Genomic DNA, 18,057 nt, shown 5'->3' with positions numbered 1-18,057 from the left:
TCTGGTTGGTTTTAAATTATGTTAGAGTGCCTTAAGATCCATATGACAATAACAAATGGGTTCAGTGTATCAAATAACTAGTCTGAGATACAGCAAGTAAGCAATTAAGTCATAAAATAAATTTAACAGATAATATATCAAAGGTTTGCTTTTCACGTAATATTTAACTCATAAAGCCCTTCTATGAAATAATGTCTGTAAGATGTTTTATATAAACAAAGCATTTGTAAGTTTATATACATAATAATTCAAATTGCCATCATGGATAGAATTTGGAACCTAAGTAATTTGAAACTTACATTTAATTCTCCACCTACAACTGTTAAATTGCAGATCATTGACTCCCACAGTTGGAGCATTTTCAGTAATCCCTATACTGACAATATTATAATCCCTATTGTATCCGGTTGGAGAACTAAACCAGCCAATGCAGAATCGGGTAAGTGCCAAATAATCTTTTTACTATATGATGCTGTTTTGCAAGGTTTGAAAATATATTTATGCTCTGTAAGATGAAATAATAAAACTTTCAATCTGTAGGTTTTGGAAATCAACTTTGCAAAACTGTGCAATACAGTAAATCAGATGGCACTTACCTGACCCTTGGCTGGAGCTGTGCCCCTATAGCATCCCACTGCGAATGTGCAGCCAGAAGTATCATACATGTTAGGGTACCTCTAGGAATGCAAATCTGGAATCAGTGACTTTGAGGGATCTGAGAAGGGGAAGAAAGGAAATTTTCAGTTCACTTTATGGAAAGCCTTTGCTGCAGCTACTTGGGCAGTAGGCAATCAAGACCTTAGTAAGTGTAGTTTCACACAAAATGTGTATATCATGTCTTCTTTTAGTATCACTTCATGAGTGGGCTAGAGAGAATAGAATGATGGAAACTCCGGATCAAGGGAAAGGTTGGGGGGTTTGCCTTTTTTTTTTTTAAATACACAGTGAACTAGGCTTAAAGAGAAGTGTAGTGGTAGCAACATAGGCTGAAACCTGTTCCAATATTATCCTTTATACTTACAACTTAGGAAGAGAATATTAAAATATATACCTTGTATCATCCCAGTGGGGGCTAATCCCAGTTGGGGATCCTCTTGAATCTGATGAATATTTGTAAACCACCAGCAGGCAGTGTTTACAAAGCTGTACTATTCGTTGGCAACACTGGAGTTGCTCAGGAGTCACCACCTCTGTGCTTTTACTGAATATGGTTTCCCAAGAGCTCCTGTTATGGAAAAAGACACGACTTCATGTTTTCTGTCACAAATTGCAATCTGAGAGCTTTACTGCTTTATATCAGATGTAACAATAGAGGAACAAGAGAAAAAGCATGACTTTGCCTGTTTACAGGAAAGGTCTATAGTATTTAACACAAATGCTGGCAGATGCTGAGTCCAAAACACAAATTAAGAAGTTAATCTTCATAGATGAAATGTCCACAGCCATTTTTCACTTGGTTTGTTCCCTAAAGCATTTATAGGGCCATTACTTAGGTTTAGCACATAAAGATTTACTGTCACATAATTGTATATGTGTCTTACCACACAACAAAAAACACTTATTATTTTTAACAGGCTACCACCTGAATGTGAATGTGATGTGATATTAAAGGAATTAATAAAAGTAATAAATTATTTCTAAATGACTACACAGCATAGTAATACTGTTCTTCTAATTTAAGTACATGATACTAAGAAACAAATATGAAATTAATTTACAGGAGATTAGTATGTGCTCTACTTCCTTATCCAAATAATCATATGAGGAGAGTTTCTCAGTTTAGTCATTCAAATACTACTTATTATTGCATCTGGTCATATGGGGTTGGTCTTCTACAATTAAGTGCAACTTGCAAAGTGTATCTATAGAAGCATTCCTTTTTGAAATGCAGACCATCATGCTTTTGTTTTCTTAAAAAGCCATTTCTCTTTCCAAAAAAACCCAAACCCTGCCATACCAACATAAACCGGGTATGTTTTACCACAGAAGATGACAATAGTCCTTTGCATACACCTCAACACTCCTGTTTGTGCAAAGTTCTGACCAGATTACAGATCATTTTACACCTGTGAAGATTTTTTTTTTTGGTCAAAACATTATCCAGTAGCACAGATGGTTTGTAAGCTTGAGGGGGTTTTTTTGTTTATGAAAGAAGCACTTCACAGAGTGAGGAAAATTTGCTGCACCTGGCTTCAACATAGCATCCAGGATGATTTAGCCTGGTCCACTGAGATCAGCAGTAGATTTCACAACTCTGGTGTAAGTAGTTTGTCCTTAAAACAACATCAAAGAACCAGGCTTACTTCTGCCTAGTGAGATTTTTAAAATTACGCTGTATTAGGATGGAATTATGAACATTAATGACTAAAAGATAAGCTGTATGTATAGCTAACTGATTTTTCAGCATGGCTCCTCAGTTTAGATTATATGTTCCAGCTGAAACTGTTCAGTCCTACAGAATTTCCACTGTACACATAATTTTCAAGTGACGCAAGCATTTCTCTTTAATTATTATCCATATAATAAATTGTTTAAGAAATATTGTTTATAAGGCATCAAAACTGTTTCATTTCATAAACAGAATAATTCTACTACTTGAAGAGCTACTATTTTCTTTAATATCTTTTTCGCAATATTGTTTCCTGTCTGGGAACTTTCCACATATATTTTTACATGGAAATTAATCTATTGTCTTCATTCTTTCCTCATGAAGTCATGTAATAGTTGGTAGAAAGCATCAAGATTAAGTTCTCAGTATTACATTCGTTCAACAGATTCACAGTGCTACACATAATTATATTCTAATTCAATCCATAAATCTCCAAAATCCTGTGGAAGAAACTCTCCTGATAAATTCCTTAAGTCCTGGGCTTTGAGGTCTGTGATCGCTTTCCTACAGTTAGGAGGGATTTTATCAGTGAAGAATAATATGTGGCCTGCTGTAACTATGGCCGATTATGAACATAGTGGTATACAGTTACCCTAATAACAACGATTGAGATTTGGAAATATATATATGAACTTTAATGAGCTTTCATATAAATGTGCCTGTGCAACCTCCTCCATGTGCTACACAGATTCAGTTCATACTCCATTATACTGCAGTCAACAGGGATCAGAGTACTGTTACCTAAGGAAGCTTAATTTGTTATGCTGTAACTTTAGTTTCCATACATTAGTAAGAAATCATGGAGTCCTCACCAGATCCAGAAAAGAGTATTATGCTTGATTGTGCAATATTTTCAATTATGTGTTATTCTTTTTATAATCATCTGAAGTCAACTGGTTCTACCAGTTTTCTCTTATTAATTTTAATTGTTTATTATACAGTAAAACAAATGCAGCTTTATGAAACATCACGGTTATTTCACTGAGGTTTTCTTTGTTTCTTTGTTCATTCTTTTTGCTAAAATAGCATATGCCTAGCAGAGATCTAAGCAGCAAAAGGAAACCTTAAGGCTATTAGCTCTGCTCTTCTCCCAAGACATATATCTTACAAATAGTGAAAGTACTATACTCCTTAATATATTTTCATAGACTGATGTTGTTTCTGAATTAGCACATTAATACCCCTTCCTGACATGTCTCCCCAAATTCTACGCATGCCCTATGTTTATTCCAATCTGTTCTTTAAAATGGCACAATGAACTCTAAGGAAGAGTGATGAGAAGTTGGCCCCTCTGCTACAGAGGTGCTGGCATGAGTTCTCTGTTGTGGATTACATGGCAAGAAGGATGCTTGTGACTGAATAAACAACATACTGGGAAGGTACAAACAGCCTTTCTGTTTTCTTCTGTGAATTCTGTATTAAGTATATTACATGCAGAGTGATCTCTACACATATGGATATTTGTATATTACTTTTACAGTATTTTTAGAATCTTTTACATAGCAACTCCTCTTACAAGGAATTGGATCTTTGTCAAAGAATTTAGCTCCACTTTGGAGTCAGCTGAGTCTTGCTCTGCATGAATGAAATTACTGCTAGGTGAGAAATCCTGCTCTTCATTGAACTCTTCCGCTGGCTCAAAGGCTCTTCTCCCAAGCCAAGTGAGCAGCAGAGTTGTTCAAAGGTTTTGAACAAAAACCATTCTTTGTAGAGAAAAAAAATCTAAAATGAAAATTTTCATGCATATTAGAAGATTTGCACACTAAAAGTAAAATTCAAAATAATAACAGCATTATTAAAAGGGAAGGTAATTATATTTTATGACAACAAAGATTGAGCTTGGACTTAAGACTTCACACACGTCTGCTGGCATGAAGAAGGGACCCTGCAGCTGCTGAGAATTATACAAAAAAATGTTTCAGATTGGAAACACAGAAATCTTTTCTCACCCTACTTTAACTTTTGGAGCGTGCTGCATTCCCAGTATCTGCCTCTAGCAAATCTTAAGGTTGACATTATCTGCATGTTCCCATGGCCCATCTCAGTGAAAAAAATGTGAAGACTCCTAACAGCTTGCACAACAATAACAAGCCTTCAGCAATGAGAAGATAATGGTAAAAAAAGCCCAAAAAACTGCTGACCTTTTGGATACTCTCAGATCCCTCTTCTTCCGATCCATTTTGTTGGGAAACAACTAACAAATGCATTACATGCATTTTCTACGTATGACAAACGACTATATGTGAAGAACATATTGACCTGATTCCTTTGTACATACAATATCCATCAGCATACTATTGTGTTTGTTGTAGTTCATTTTCAATAGATCTCTTAGAACACCTTATGCAAGCTAATCAAAACCCCTCCCATTCTTTATAGATTGTATATACTTACAGAGAAAACGTCTTTTTGTATGCAATATATTTCATATTTAAACATTTGTATTCTTATTTTATGAAGACATTTGGAAGGTGGGGGGGATTATTTTATACCTATGACCTATACCCTACTCCTCCAAACCTATCCTTACATGAATGCCTTTGATTTCAGGAATGTAGATTTTGACGTGTAGAATACTGAACTTTCAATATATAGCCTGATCTTTTTTTCCCCATAGAAAACTCGTATTTGCTACCCAAAAAACCCCATCTGTTTACCTCAGTGTGGACATTTCCTGTTCTGCATATATTTAAATTCTGACCAGTGTGGGAAACAGTGAATGTAATCAAGCACAGAAATGCAAACTCATTATTTGTAAATCACAGAACTGACATTGCATTTGGCACGAGATGTCAGCTGCGCTTGTGACTGAATTTCCTCCCTTGTAAGTCTTGAGCTTAAATAGATATGACAATGATTTCTGTTGATGGTAAGTCCACATTTGACACTTACAGTGGTCTGGCCTCAAAACTGTGCACCATCCAATGAAAGAGTTGACCTAAAGCTCAGATATTTTGAAAATTAGATTTTTTCCTTAGATTATTATATTTGTAAATACATGACTAAATGTCTGATTCCATTACTGAAATGGTTGGCCTAGATTATTAGATTTCTAATTATACTATATCTTTAGATGGTTTTAAAACAAGTTCAATGTACTACAGCATTCTCTTGAATGAAAAATGAGCAACAAAGTATGCCAGCATTGATTGTAATTGTGAAGTTATGAAGAAGACTAAGATAAGAAAAATAGGCTTACCCTGAATTACAGAAACAGTTCCATAGACCTTGACCATGGCTCCAAAGTAAGCGATTAAATACACGGTTAAAGAGACGGTACAGATGTAAATTTTCAATGTCTGGAGCCTTCCAGAGACGCTGCAGAACTGCACGAACACTTGTCTTGACTATGTCCAAAACCTAGGAAAGTATTCCAAGCAAACCAAAGCAAAGGCATATTGCAAAACCTAAAACCAACTGTTCACTGATTCACTGCACACATACTCACAGAAACACACACGCACAGATGACTGCATAGCTATAAATTCCCACAGATGTCTATGTTTCATTTCTGTGCATTCATCAGCAAACTTTTATGATACACTTTTTCTGTCAATAACATTTTGCAAAGCCAAATCAAAATATTTTAGTTTTATTACAGAAAAGTTCATTTCTATTTTTTTCAGTCTGTTCAATACTAGCTCATTTAAATGACAAAAAGAGTTTAAAAAGAAACAAAATGGACACAATTACAGACTAGAAGCAACATAATTAACAACCCCAATATTATATATTTGAAGATTATCTCTTCTTCTTTTCCCACTCCCTTTTAAAATACCATCCTGAAAAGCTACAAACTGCTTTTGGTTTAATGTCTGTTTAAGCTCAGTGTTACCCTAGATCAAACCATTTTAGTTTACCTTTCATGCAGGAAACAGTGAAATCAATAAGTAAGAAAATCATCAGCAAGATATTTAAAATAGCAATGTTTATAGAAATGTAATGGATTTATACAGACTACGCTTAACTGCAAGTGTGTAAAGATGTGGGTGAAGAAAATGCTAAGCTGCATTCAGTATAGCACTGAGAGTTTTATCCAGTAAGTCTTAACTACTCAGTGCACACACTCACCTATTGGCAGTCACGCATCCAACTGATCACAGTCCTCTTGGATACACCTTTGCACATCCCACTGAACTGGGATATGGAAGGTGGGATTCATCTTGCCTGCTTTTAAACATCTGTATGTTCTCTTAAGTCAGGCCTCTACGTTCCTCTATAATCACTGGAGAGAAAACGGCTCCAGAGTGTCTTGGCTTCTGTCTATTTAGATACTATCAATAAGACTGGGAATAGTTTTGTAACCAAAGTAGTATTTAGGCCCCACACTGGCACTCTGAACAGTGTAAAATCTGTCCTAAAAGAAGCCTATGGCACATGTAACCTATTAACAAAAAAGTCAGTTAAATCAACATGTTTTCCTGTAAAGGAGACACCCTTACTGCCGCTGTCGCGAAACAGCATCTTCCAAAAAACCAGTCAGACTCAAGTAGGTGGTGAACCAATGGAGGTATTCGTTTATTTTGTATAAGATGGTGCAAATTAGAAGGTACAATACTTTCCCAGGAAACTTTCAGATATGTATGACAAAGTAATTCACACAGTGAAACATCTGACTCCCAAAAGGTGAAGGAGATGTAGAACAGTAAAGTATGGAAGCATGGTGTAGAACTGCAGTTTTTTGGTTCTGCATAACAAACTGTTGTTTATAAATAGTCTGATTAGACGTGATGAAGGAAACAAAGCATAAATAAACAAAATGCTTGCAATAGCACAATGAAGCTGCATTGTAAAGAGTAATGCCTGATGGGCAGAAAATCTATAGATACCTAATAATGACAACCTCAATGAAATATATCATTTACATGTTATTTAAGCTCTTTTTTGAAGAGCTAGGATTAGTGTGCATGCATAGGTCTTGCACTGATTCCATGCACATAATAACCCAATGCAAATACGATGCTGTCCTGTCTGTTGGGAATATTTATCAATGCAGGTGTCTAACACTAAAAACCACACCTGTGGTCTCTTCCTCCCAAAGAGTGAGGTAGAAAGAGTAGTAAATTATAACCTAAGAATGGTGATCTCGTTTAGTGACTGCAGGAGCTAAACACAGGTTTTGGAGTGCCCGACGCTTGTGGAATGGCTCCAGATTTTCAGACACTCCCTTAGCAGCATTAGCCTACTGTCTTAATGCTTCTCAAGCAGCCTTTTCCTTGTGTCTCACCTGATTAAGGATTTCCTACACAAATGGCCAGTAGTTGTGATTGTATACACCCATTTGAACCAACTAAGTCCCTAAATTACATAAGGATCAACCATACATTTCTTTGCAATGTTACACTGACTAATAGTAATTTCTCTCCCTGTGTATAATAGAACAATTCCACCCCATATAGATTCTCTCACTAGTCCAAAAGACATGAACTAAGAACTATGATGCCAATGTAGAGGCACCTGGAGTTTCTTTTACTTTAGCACCTGGAGTTGAAGAAAACTAAGGACTGAACCTTGCACCTTAAAGCAAGCCGCAGACTGCTAGGTACTCTGGAAAAAAAAACTTTCTTGCCGTTTTTACTGTGTTGATATTGCCAATATGCCAGAGGGGAAAACATCCCAGTTAATTGTTCTTAATTTGCAAACATGGCCTCAATCATCCATTTACGAAAAGAGACAAGGCATTGTACAAGAGTTGGAACTTCATGAAACCTACATCCTCATTTTTCTAAGTTAATTTCCCTAGTTTGCCTTCATCTTTCTGTTTACTTTAATTTACATCATTTACTTTAACATAACCAATTATCTAGGTGTAACAGAACAAGATGTTGTGAAAGAGCGTATTCAAAACCCTCTGGTAACCATCAAAACACTTTTAAAGAAATTATGTAAAGTGATGTAACACGACGCAGTCACAACTCCTCCCATACAAAAGTCTCTTTTTCCTTAAAGTCTTGGGAGACTAAATTTCATTTTAGCATGTATTGATTTCATCGGTTTACTCTCAACTTGCTTCTAAATACCTCCTGTACCTCTGCCGTAATGCTGGAATATTACACACTAAAAATATGAGCAGAAGTTTAATTTTTCTACATCATGTTGAATAATTGTTAAGCAAATATAGCTGTCAGGGATGAACGTTGTGAAATCTAGTACATTGCCCAGGTATTTTCTTCTTGTGTGTTAGAATTTCCCAGTAAGTATAGTGAAGGGGACTGAGTTTCTGTTTTGTATTTCACAAAGTTGCAGAAGGTACCTTTGAGACAGATTTCTTACTTGCATAAATATTCACCTTGAGCTCGCTTCTCCTTTACCCACCTCATTGGAATATAAAACATACTTCTTTCAAATCAACAAAAGCTTACACATTTGGCAGTCCTCAGCTGCAATGTCACTGTCAAAGTTAATCCGTTTTTATAAACTACCCTTCTAAGAATAACTATCTGATTGCTTGAAGGGATTGAGGTTAAAAGCAGTTTAAAAAAAAAAAGGGCAAATCATTTCCAGTGCAAGCAAAGACGAAGAGCCCACTAGTGCTTCAGGAATTGTAAGTCTCCTAAGTTATAAAAGATGTCCTCACTAGAAGAGCAAAGAAATGCACATTTCTGATTGTGCAGTTTTTGCTAATAACAACCTGGCATATCAACCTGTATCATCCTGACTTTGTACATGTGCCCTTGGTTTTACATGACTGTCAGTCAAATAAAGGACAGAACCACCCTTTATTGTAGGCTTTCTGAAATAACGCTTAAAGGAGAAAATTCTGACTAGATTGAATAGAAAGTTAAAAAAAACCCAAACAGACTGACACAGGTAAATTAAGCCAGATGGCCAAAAGGAGCTTAGGAAGGGCAGTTGAAGAATGTATAGTAAACAGCCTCAGTCCCTCAAATAGCAGATTTATCACTCTCCCTGTGGCAATTCCATCCCATGGTTTTGGGAGATGACCTATGGGGAAGGGTTGAAAAAGACACCTTAACCAGTCTTGCGTGAAAGCCCTGTATCTCAGTTGCAATGATGGGCCCAGTCTGGTGACTTCTTTCCACACCTGTGGCATCATAGATGAAAGAAAGCAATTCTGGCAACACATCCCCCACCAGTTACAACTGTCCCAAAGATTCCTGCTGAGGAAATGAGATGTCCATTGCAGCAGCAGTGTGAATTTTGGGCCCTGTTATCTATGTGTGTATGTATCTATCTATCCCTCCCTCCCTCCTAGCAGCTCTTCCTCCATATCACCATTTCTACAAGCCCCCACTGAGACTCTCTCTGGTTTTGGGCAAAAGGCTACAACTGCCATATGCACACAACAGAAAAGACCTATGTGCATGTATATTGAGATTACAGCACTCTTTCCTGTAATTAAAAAGAAATAAGAGATCATTTTAAGCAAAGGACTATTCAGCAGAACAGCTGTAGATATCAAACAAAAAATGACACAATTTCAGCCAATGAAGTTGGTTGCTCTACTGGTTCCTGTCAATGGCACAAGAAATAATTCTGCTAAATTATAGATCTGTGCTGCCATTTGACATGGTTTGAGAAGAATGTTGATTAAATTACAGCCTCCTACATTTCCAAGTTCTTCTTCAGTTTGTCATGTCTAATTTAGTTTTAGAAAGCTGTGTGGACACTTACTCCATTTAATATCCGAACTTCACTTGAATAGTCAAATATATTTCTATGATATGACTTCACATTAAATGGACATATTTTCTGTGTCCACTATGAAAATACAAGCATTTAATGCAATATTCAATAAAATACAATTTGAAAGACTGAGGATCATACTGCTGATTTTATAAAAGCAATTTGAGATGAGGATCTGAAATCATTCTGTTCTTCTACAACAATCTACCAACCTTTTCCAATTATAATATTTATCATGTATGCAGCATTTTGATTAAGTTACTTTCTTTTATGGTCTATAAAAATAGATTGTGAAACTGAGACACACAGAGATTAAATGCCTGGACCTGATATGCTAATCCACATAATATCTCAGTCTCTGAGGCAGAGAAAGACCTAAAATACTGCTTTAGGGGCACCAAAGTATTAATAATAGATATAATTTCTGCTACATTAAGGAAAATAAATATTACACTAGGAAAATGATTTTGACTGACATATGACATACAGATATGACTGATATACTACTGTATGTCAGGTTTAAACAGATTAAAAACTCTTTAGATGCTATGCACAGCTGTAGCTCCTAGATAGCAGATGAGCGAAGACAGAATAATAAACAAATATAATTAGTCCTTTGCAAGACTAAACCAGTTAGTTGAACATTATAACAATGTCAATAATCTTTGCTTGGCAGGTCTATTTTTTATTCAATATGATCTGTTGTAATACTGTGGGTCAAAGACTCAAATAACCAAGTGCAATATCACTAACTAATGGAGTTTTAATATGCCTGGTCTGAAACTGCTGACTGGTTTATCCCTTATCAATCAAATCTGGTGAATCAATACACGTCTGAGAATGTTTGCTAAAAATTAGGTATGTAAGGCACTAATCATTTATTTGTTTGCTTTTCTTTCAGCAGACTAATTTTTTAAGAAATTGTTTTTGAAATTATATTCCAGAATAATTATGCTTGTCTAAATATGGAGCAACATAATTTCCTGCAATGGAATTAATTCATATATATGTTAGTATTAATAGCCAGTATTTTAGCATCTCAGGTCACTCCCAGCTACTGCTAAACACCAGTAGAAACACTGCTATGCATCTACTTCAGATGATCTTCAGAAAATGAAATATATGTCACTTACTTTTCGTTGCTTTACAGAATCCAGTTTTACCAACCAATAGGATGCCACTTTTGTTTTATGATACTTCCAATTATCCATAATCTGTAGTCATTGCAAAACACAAGATAAAAGAAATACACATAAAAACAACTGAAATCTGGCATTTCATTCATGAACATTCCTAATGCTAAAAAGTGTGAGCATCTAGAAGACCTCTGTGAAAAGAACTTTTCTCTAAAACAAATAGAAAAATATTTGTGAATTTATGTGGGGGAACGTTTGCAAAGACATGTGCAATCTTTCAGTTTAATCCTACCCTCTTTTCCACCTGATTCTGACAGTTGTCCACTACAAAGCAGGTAGAAACTTGTCCTGACTGACTCAGCTTGGAATCCTTGAACACAGCAATAAGTTCAATAATGCGTAACTGTAGCTGTATTTAAATAGTGAGCTTTTTTTCTGCATAAAGGACATTAGACGTACCTTGAAAATATCCTTTCTATAAATGACCATATATGAACTGCAATACTCTCCTTTTATGATGTCTAAGTGCTACCGAAATAGCTCGAGCTGTGAACATACATTTTTATTTCCATTTTGTTATTTTATCTTTCTGTTCTATTCCAGACCTATGACAAGTTCTGCCTCACTAACAACTAATATACCACTACTTGTTTCCTTCCATGACGAAATATTATTTCCCATCAGAAACTGGTTAAGGCCAGACAAATTTATAAAAGAATTCTGCAATAAAAAAGTGCATTTATAACCATGCTACCGTTGTATGAGAAAGCACCACTAGATGGAGTGCATACACACACACACACACTCCCATACGTACTTAAATGCACACACAATCTCACATGTCTGAAAGAGAAAATTTAATGAAGCATTTTATTTCTGCTTCTAAGATGAGAAACTCAATATGCTAGTTATGAATGCTATCTTCCAGAATCACCCAAATCAACCATCATTACAGGAGAATTTCTTTCCACTATGATGTAGTTGCACAGATTACTAGAGACATAATCAACACTTTGAAAGCTCACCGAGCAAAGGACGTTTCCAGCCGGATAATGAATTAGATGAATTTTAACACACCATGGACTGCTTACTACATCAGAATACAGGTGTTACTTTAAGTTACTAGATCCCTCCATATTTCTACCAGACTGAGAAAAGAACTTCTATCTTCATTTTTTTTCTTTTCCAAGCTAATGTTAGTTTCTTTGCACTAGATATTTAAAAGGGATTTAGATCGCATGTATTTTCTCCTTATATATCTTAATATTAGGTGTTGCTTTTTAATTGCCCTTCAGATTGGGCATTGTTTCACATGTCTTTGATACCAAATTAGGCTCAGGACAATGTTGGATGTAAGAAAGGGTAAGCTGGCATACTAGAAGAGCCAAAAATAGTATGACTGGCATTCTTTATGACTAGCAAACTTCCAGTTTGCCTTGCAGCATACCATTCTGAGTTCTCTAGTATGCCTATTCGAGAGCAAGTTAAACATGTCAGGATCTGTACTAACAATATCAGATGAAATACGAATTGTAGCATTCTTCTCAGCTTACTTAAAAGTTTGAACTTTCTCCACAATGAAAAACTGAATTTTCCTAACCTTCCTGATTGCTTCTCATATATTTTATAAAGACATAGGAATGTTTTCAGTGCTGCTCTTTCAAGGTCAGAAAGCATGCAAAGCTCCAAGCTTTCTCTTTTGAATTATCCTGAGTTTTGGAAGTTTTAAGGCCACAGGAGCTCACGAATCATAAATTGAGCTTTCTACTTTCCTTCATTTTAGCGGTCTAAACAGTAAGTGTCTAGCCTGTTATTCTTCTTTCTTATTTATAGATACTTACATCTTCTATAATTAATTCTGATTCTTCATCTGTTTTTCCTGGGAACTTCATTCTCATGTCATTGATCACAAGAAGAGTCTCTTTTGTCAAAGCAACTTCTTGCTCTTTTGTTTTCTGTTGCACCAAAGACTCACTCTAGAAACCAATATGAAGCAGAGGAAAAATTTCAAGCGTGTCATTAGATCACATAACAAAGACGTTTCCTTGACAAAAATAAATTCTAAATAGGGTGACATAAAATATATTATTAAAGTGTATAGACATATTATCTAATACATAACTAATATACACACATGCCTCATGTACACTAAGGCATCACCATTACTTATAGTTGTCAAGAAATTTAAGAAAAACACTTCAAAGGTAAGTTTGTTTGAAACAGAATCAACAAATATATATTCGATATTTATGATGCCCACCATTTAAAATATAAATTTGAAATTTAGATAACAGACTTTGAATTTAAATTCAACACAATGAAAAAAAATTATTAGTCATAAAAAACTTCTTTTCAGTTCTTCACCGCAACAATTTAACAGAAACTGCCAATTATATATCAATGTGCCATGATTTCAGGAAACATCAAAAAGTAATGACACTTTGCTCCTACTCTGGTCAGTGGGGGTTCTGACAGTGTCTTCGATTGTCCATGATTTTGTTTAAAATACCAGTGCTTTTTATACCAACACCAACTTGAACACCTACATTGTCTGCGTAAGACCATCTCTGGAGGGTTTGGGGGTTTTCTTTAAATCTTAGACACTACTTAGAAGTATTTCTGATCCTCTTTCTTTACTTTTGCATACTTTTGCATTTGAAAGATTAAGTGGGCTTAATTTTATGGTTTTTTCAAGAGTGAAATTCAAAATTTTTAGGCATTTCTAAATCTTTGTATTTTGTAAGAACTACAATACTTACGATATTTTTGCTTAAGTGATAAATATTTTCAAGCATAACAAAATATTTTGCTATATGATACATAATAATGTGGCTGAAACAATAAGATAGCAAATATTTCCAAATCCACTTTTGTTTATAACTGCTATAATAATGTGTCTGTAATTCCCAGCTGTAAATGGCTTATTATAAACTTAGTTTCCACACCTTTAGAACATTTGGATCTCAGCAGCCTCCAAAAATGGCAATATACTGCTCTTTTCTTGCCGAAAGGATAGATAAACTAATACTTTATCACACACAAATGATTTCTTCTTAGTAAGTCACAGTTTATCAATTTTAATTTTATTCTAGCAGTAATATATAGTATATTATTCTTAGTTGCAAAAATAATTATGAACAGAGTTCCATTCACAATACAGTGCTAAATTATGAGTAGTTCTTATCCATCCTGTAAGTAATTTTATTCACATAATTTTAAGAAGCATGACCTAAGCTCTATCACCCAACATAATTGTTCTGCATATCAAGATCATTTCTGTGGTGGAGCTTTCTCAATGAAAAAGAGAGTATGGTTTCTTACTAATGTTAATTTAAGTGAGTAGCCCATTTCTAATGTCAGATGGTAAGAGACTGTTTTTAATCTTTCAGTAATTTGTATTTGGTATAAAGTTAATGTGAATAGAAAAATCTATATTAGCCCTGTCTCATTAAGCTCTCAGAGTACATCTTGATGATAAAAGGGTACTTTTTAAACTTGAGATAGCTAATGTGATAAAAAATACCTTTAACACGTTGTGGTGGAGACACAATCTTAATGTCTTTCCAATTCTATTAGCTGTCTTTAAAGATGGAAAACCATGTTAAGGAGTATTTCACAAGATGTCAGCACACAATTTTAAAAGGATCCTTTTTCATCATTTAGACAAAGCCTCACAGGCAAAACAGACAATGAGCATTCTACCAGATAAAAATTATGATTAGAGATACTAAATACTATGAAGCAAGTTAATTAGCATTACAAAAGGATTTCTCATGATCAAAGCTAACCACAAGAGAGAAAGACTGCAAATACGGGTTAAAAGTGCCAATTTGTTTTGCCCCATCTCCAGATGAATTATTTGGGTGATGAAATATATAGGTCAGGCACCAAAGCATGAATGGAAACGCACTGGCACCAGCACACAATACAATACTGCACGAGGCTGGGGACTGATCCCAGCAAACGCTGCCTAGGGATAAGTGCATATGTCGTCCATCATGCAAACACAAAAGAAGAAATGCCTGGGCTGTGAAGGAGATACCAGAGAGGATGACAGTCTGGTCACAAAAGGAAAAAAAGTATGGTTCAGAAGTACATTGTTAAATTACAATTAACCACACAAATTCTAAACAGCTTAAAGTGTTTAATCTGATCTATTTATTCTATTAATTATTTAGTTAGACTACCTGAGTCTAAATGCTTGTCTGTCTCAGGGACAGGCTTCAAAATGAAAGAAGTTTTATCTTCACTTTAAAAAAGAAGATGGCTTCTGAGACAGTTATTGCAGTGGCAAATCCTAAAGATGATGAGAACTATCTATAAATTTTAAAGCGTTTACTTTGGAAGTAGAGCTCTACTGCAGTGGTACAGTGTATGCGAAATAGGTACAGTAGATTGAAAATTAATTACACCTTCTTCTACAAGGGACACCCATACAAAGTCTTACTGATGTTTTATTCTGGTACAATGTATTTATCCTTGGCGTATACACTGGTTTTGAAACATTGATGTATTTTTGTTACTGTAAAGATTTTGAAGGTAGGTACATCCTTATTTCAGAACCAGCAGTCCCCAAACAAATCACAGAAACTTTTTAAGAGAAGTAAAAACTCTTTCTGTCTTCAAAAAACTATTTAGGAGAGAAGGTTTCCCAGTCACAAAAACTCTTAAGATTTCCATTCTCACAAAATGTAACATCTGTATTGCTGCACCAGAAACACTGAAACATCACAGCTAGCACTCACTGTAAGCGACATGCAGGTCTAGAGATCCTATATTCCTGAGTTTCTGTCAAAATAGCATTGACTATAGTACCTCAGGTTTTCTGACATTGTAAAAACTAGTAATTTATTTATTGAGTTTTAGAGAAATGGAACACATTTTGAATGCAACTGCTGTGTTAACTCACCCCCAAAGAGTTCATAGTTCCCAAGCTGGGTGTCTGAGAGACTCTGGCCGAAGATGGGCTACGATTTAAAGAATGAGACCTATTCACTGAGGACGCACGCTGGATTTGCAGAGATGCTTTGGCTGAAAAGGGACGTTGCTCAGCCGCCTGTGACTGCATAGTCAATATTGATATTGAACGAGGGCAGCTTACAGAACGCCTTATTGGACCTGTGGATGATGTGGGGGATGAATATGATGGAGATTTTATATTTTTAATCGAAGGTTTCCAGTTCATTCTACCTGCAGACAAATTAAATGAATGATGTAATTACTTATTAGTCTCTTAACACCCATTTTTCAGTCTTCGTAACTAACAACATATATGACCAACATGTGTGCATGTATGTTGTACTATAATGTATCTTGACTAACTATATATGTAGCAGTCAGTCATGTCAGATCCCCTAATAATACATACTTCACTTACTCTATAAGAACATTTATTTCTTCCTTATAGTCAGCTTTAATCAGGTAGACTCCAGTCCTCTGTAACATGCATCAGATTTATGACAGAGTGCATATGCCCTATTGGTCAAAAAGCACGTGGCTACTACTGCGTGTGGCTTCCTGACTGTAAGAATATGGAAGCAGGAGAGAAAATTTGGTTGATGGATCCCATATTTACAGATCCGGTCTCCCTCATCTGCTCCTGCATAGCTGTACAGTTTTTTAATTCAGTCTTCTGCTAAATAAAGGATGCTGCTATGAAAAATAAAATTTTAGAAGCAGCGTTATATGTGTGCAATTACATGATGAAATTCTTTGAGACAATACGCCGCTAAAACAAAAAATAACATGCTTTATCTACCATGTTCAACAGAAGAAAACAACCACAAAAAAAAGCTGTGTAGGGATCTCCTCTGGAATATATTACCTTCTATATGTCTCCAGATACATTTCTTTATCCTTTCTATATTCCAGCAAATTCAAGCTTAATAAGACTACCTTTTACAGGGAAAAAATAACAATCATCTGCTCAAAAAAAATCTAAGAGCAAAGAGGAACATTCACACCATTTCCAAGTGTAGCCCAGATGTATTTTTCTCTTTAGCATTCTTGGCAAAAGAATATTCATTTTTTCCTTTTTTTAAAATTCATTTTCATTAATTTAGAAAAGATTTTAAAGAAGACAAAACAAGCAAACCAGTGTTTAACCCTGAGTTACAAATGTTGATACATTCTAAAATACTGAAGCATTTTATATAATTCATCATGAATGCCAGACTTACTTAAAAAAGTGATCATTTAACTTACCTGATCGTTCCAAAGATTTGTATTTATTTTCTTCAAGATCATATGAAACTTTTTTCTCTTTTTTTTCATTGTGATCTTCCTTTTCAGTTTCTTCTCCCGATTCTGACATACTGCTACCGCTATCACAGCTACTATCACTATTGTAGTTCTTAAGTTTTCTTAAGGGCTGTGCACTTTCTGGCATTGAACACAAGGGCTAAAGAAAAAAAAAAAAAAAAAGAAAAAACATCCAAGAAATTGAATTCCTTCATAATCCCAAAAGAACACTTTACTATCACACCAGGTCCCTGATTCAAGCAGGTGCATTTGTACATATTTAAACCCTCCCAACTTAGATTGGAATTTTGTCCTTAATTTTAGAATAAATGCTTAAATATTTCATTAAATTCACTACGCAGCAATCCTAATCCTTCTCACATGAAGAGCAGCATAATATAGTACGGGGAAAAAAAATTATTTTATTTCAAGTATGACTTACACTACCAGACATACTGAATTATAGTTTGAAATCATAAATCAAGTGATACAGAATACCATTTACAATCAGTTTCAACCCCTCACTGATATTTGCAATAACTGAAGCTATAGTTTAACAATGATCAACGTGAAGTAAAGAAATAAATCAGGGAACTTTGGCTGATATACTTCTGAAAGAGAAAGTGATTAATCCACATCCTGCAG

The 18,057-nt window shown here is 35.1% G+C and overlaps 1 protein-coding gene across 1 annotated transcript in view; it reads right to left on the bottom strand.

Moving 5' to 3' along the window:
• The window catches only part of TTLL7 (tubulin tyrosine ligase like 7), a 55,022-nt gene that overhangs the window by 2,818 nt on the left and 34,147 nt on the right, over window positions 1–18,057 (bottom strand). Inside the window, exons 14-19 of the mRNA XM_050901010.1 lie at window positions 17,377–17,572; window positions 16,082–16,290; window positions 13,014–13,148; window positions 11,170–11,250; window positions 5,589–5,749; window positions 1,052–1,225 (exon numbers count right to left, since the gene is read on the bottom strand). Of these exons, the coding sequence (XP_050756967.1) occupies window positions 1,052–1,225; window positions 5,589–5,749; window positions 11,170–11,250; window positions 13,014–13,148; window positions 16,082–16,290; window positions 17,377–17,572 (956 nt within the window). The remainder of the gene's footprint in view (window positions 1–1,051; window positions 1,226–5,588; window positions 5,750–11,169; window positions 11,251–13,013; window positions 13,149–16,081; window positions 16,291–17,376; window positions 17,573–18,057) is intronic.

This window comes from Gymnogyps californianus, chromosome 8 (genome assembly GCF_018139145.2).
Source record: "Gymnogyps californianus isolate 813 chromosome 8, ASM1813914v2, whole genome shotgun sequence".
Taxonomy (NCBI): Eukaryota; Metazoa; Chordata; class Aves; order Accipitriformes; family Cathartidae; genus Gymnogyps; species Gymnogyps californianus.
The sequence above is the reverse complement of the archived record's forward strand: the minus strand, read 5'-3'. Positions and strand labels throughout refer to the sequence as shown.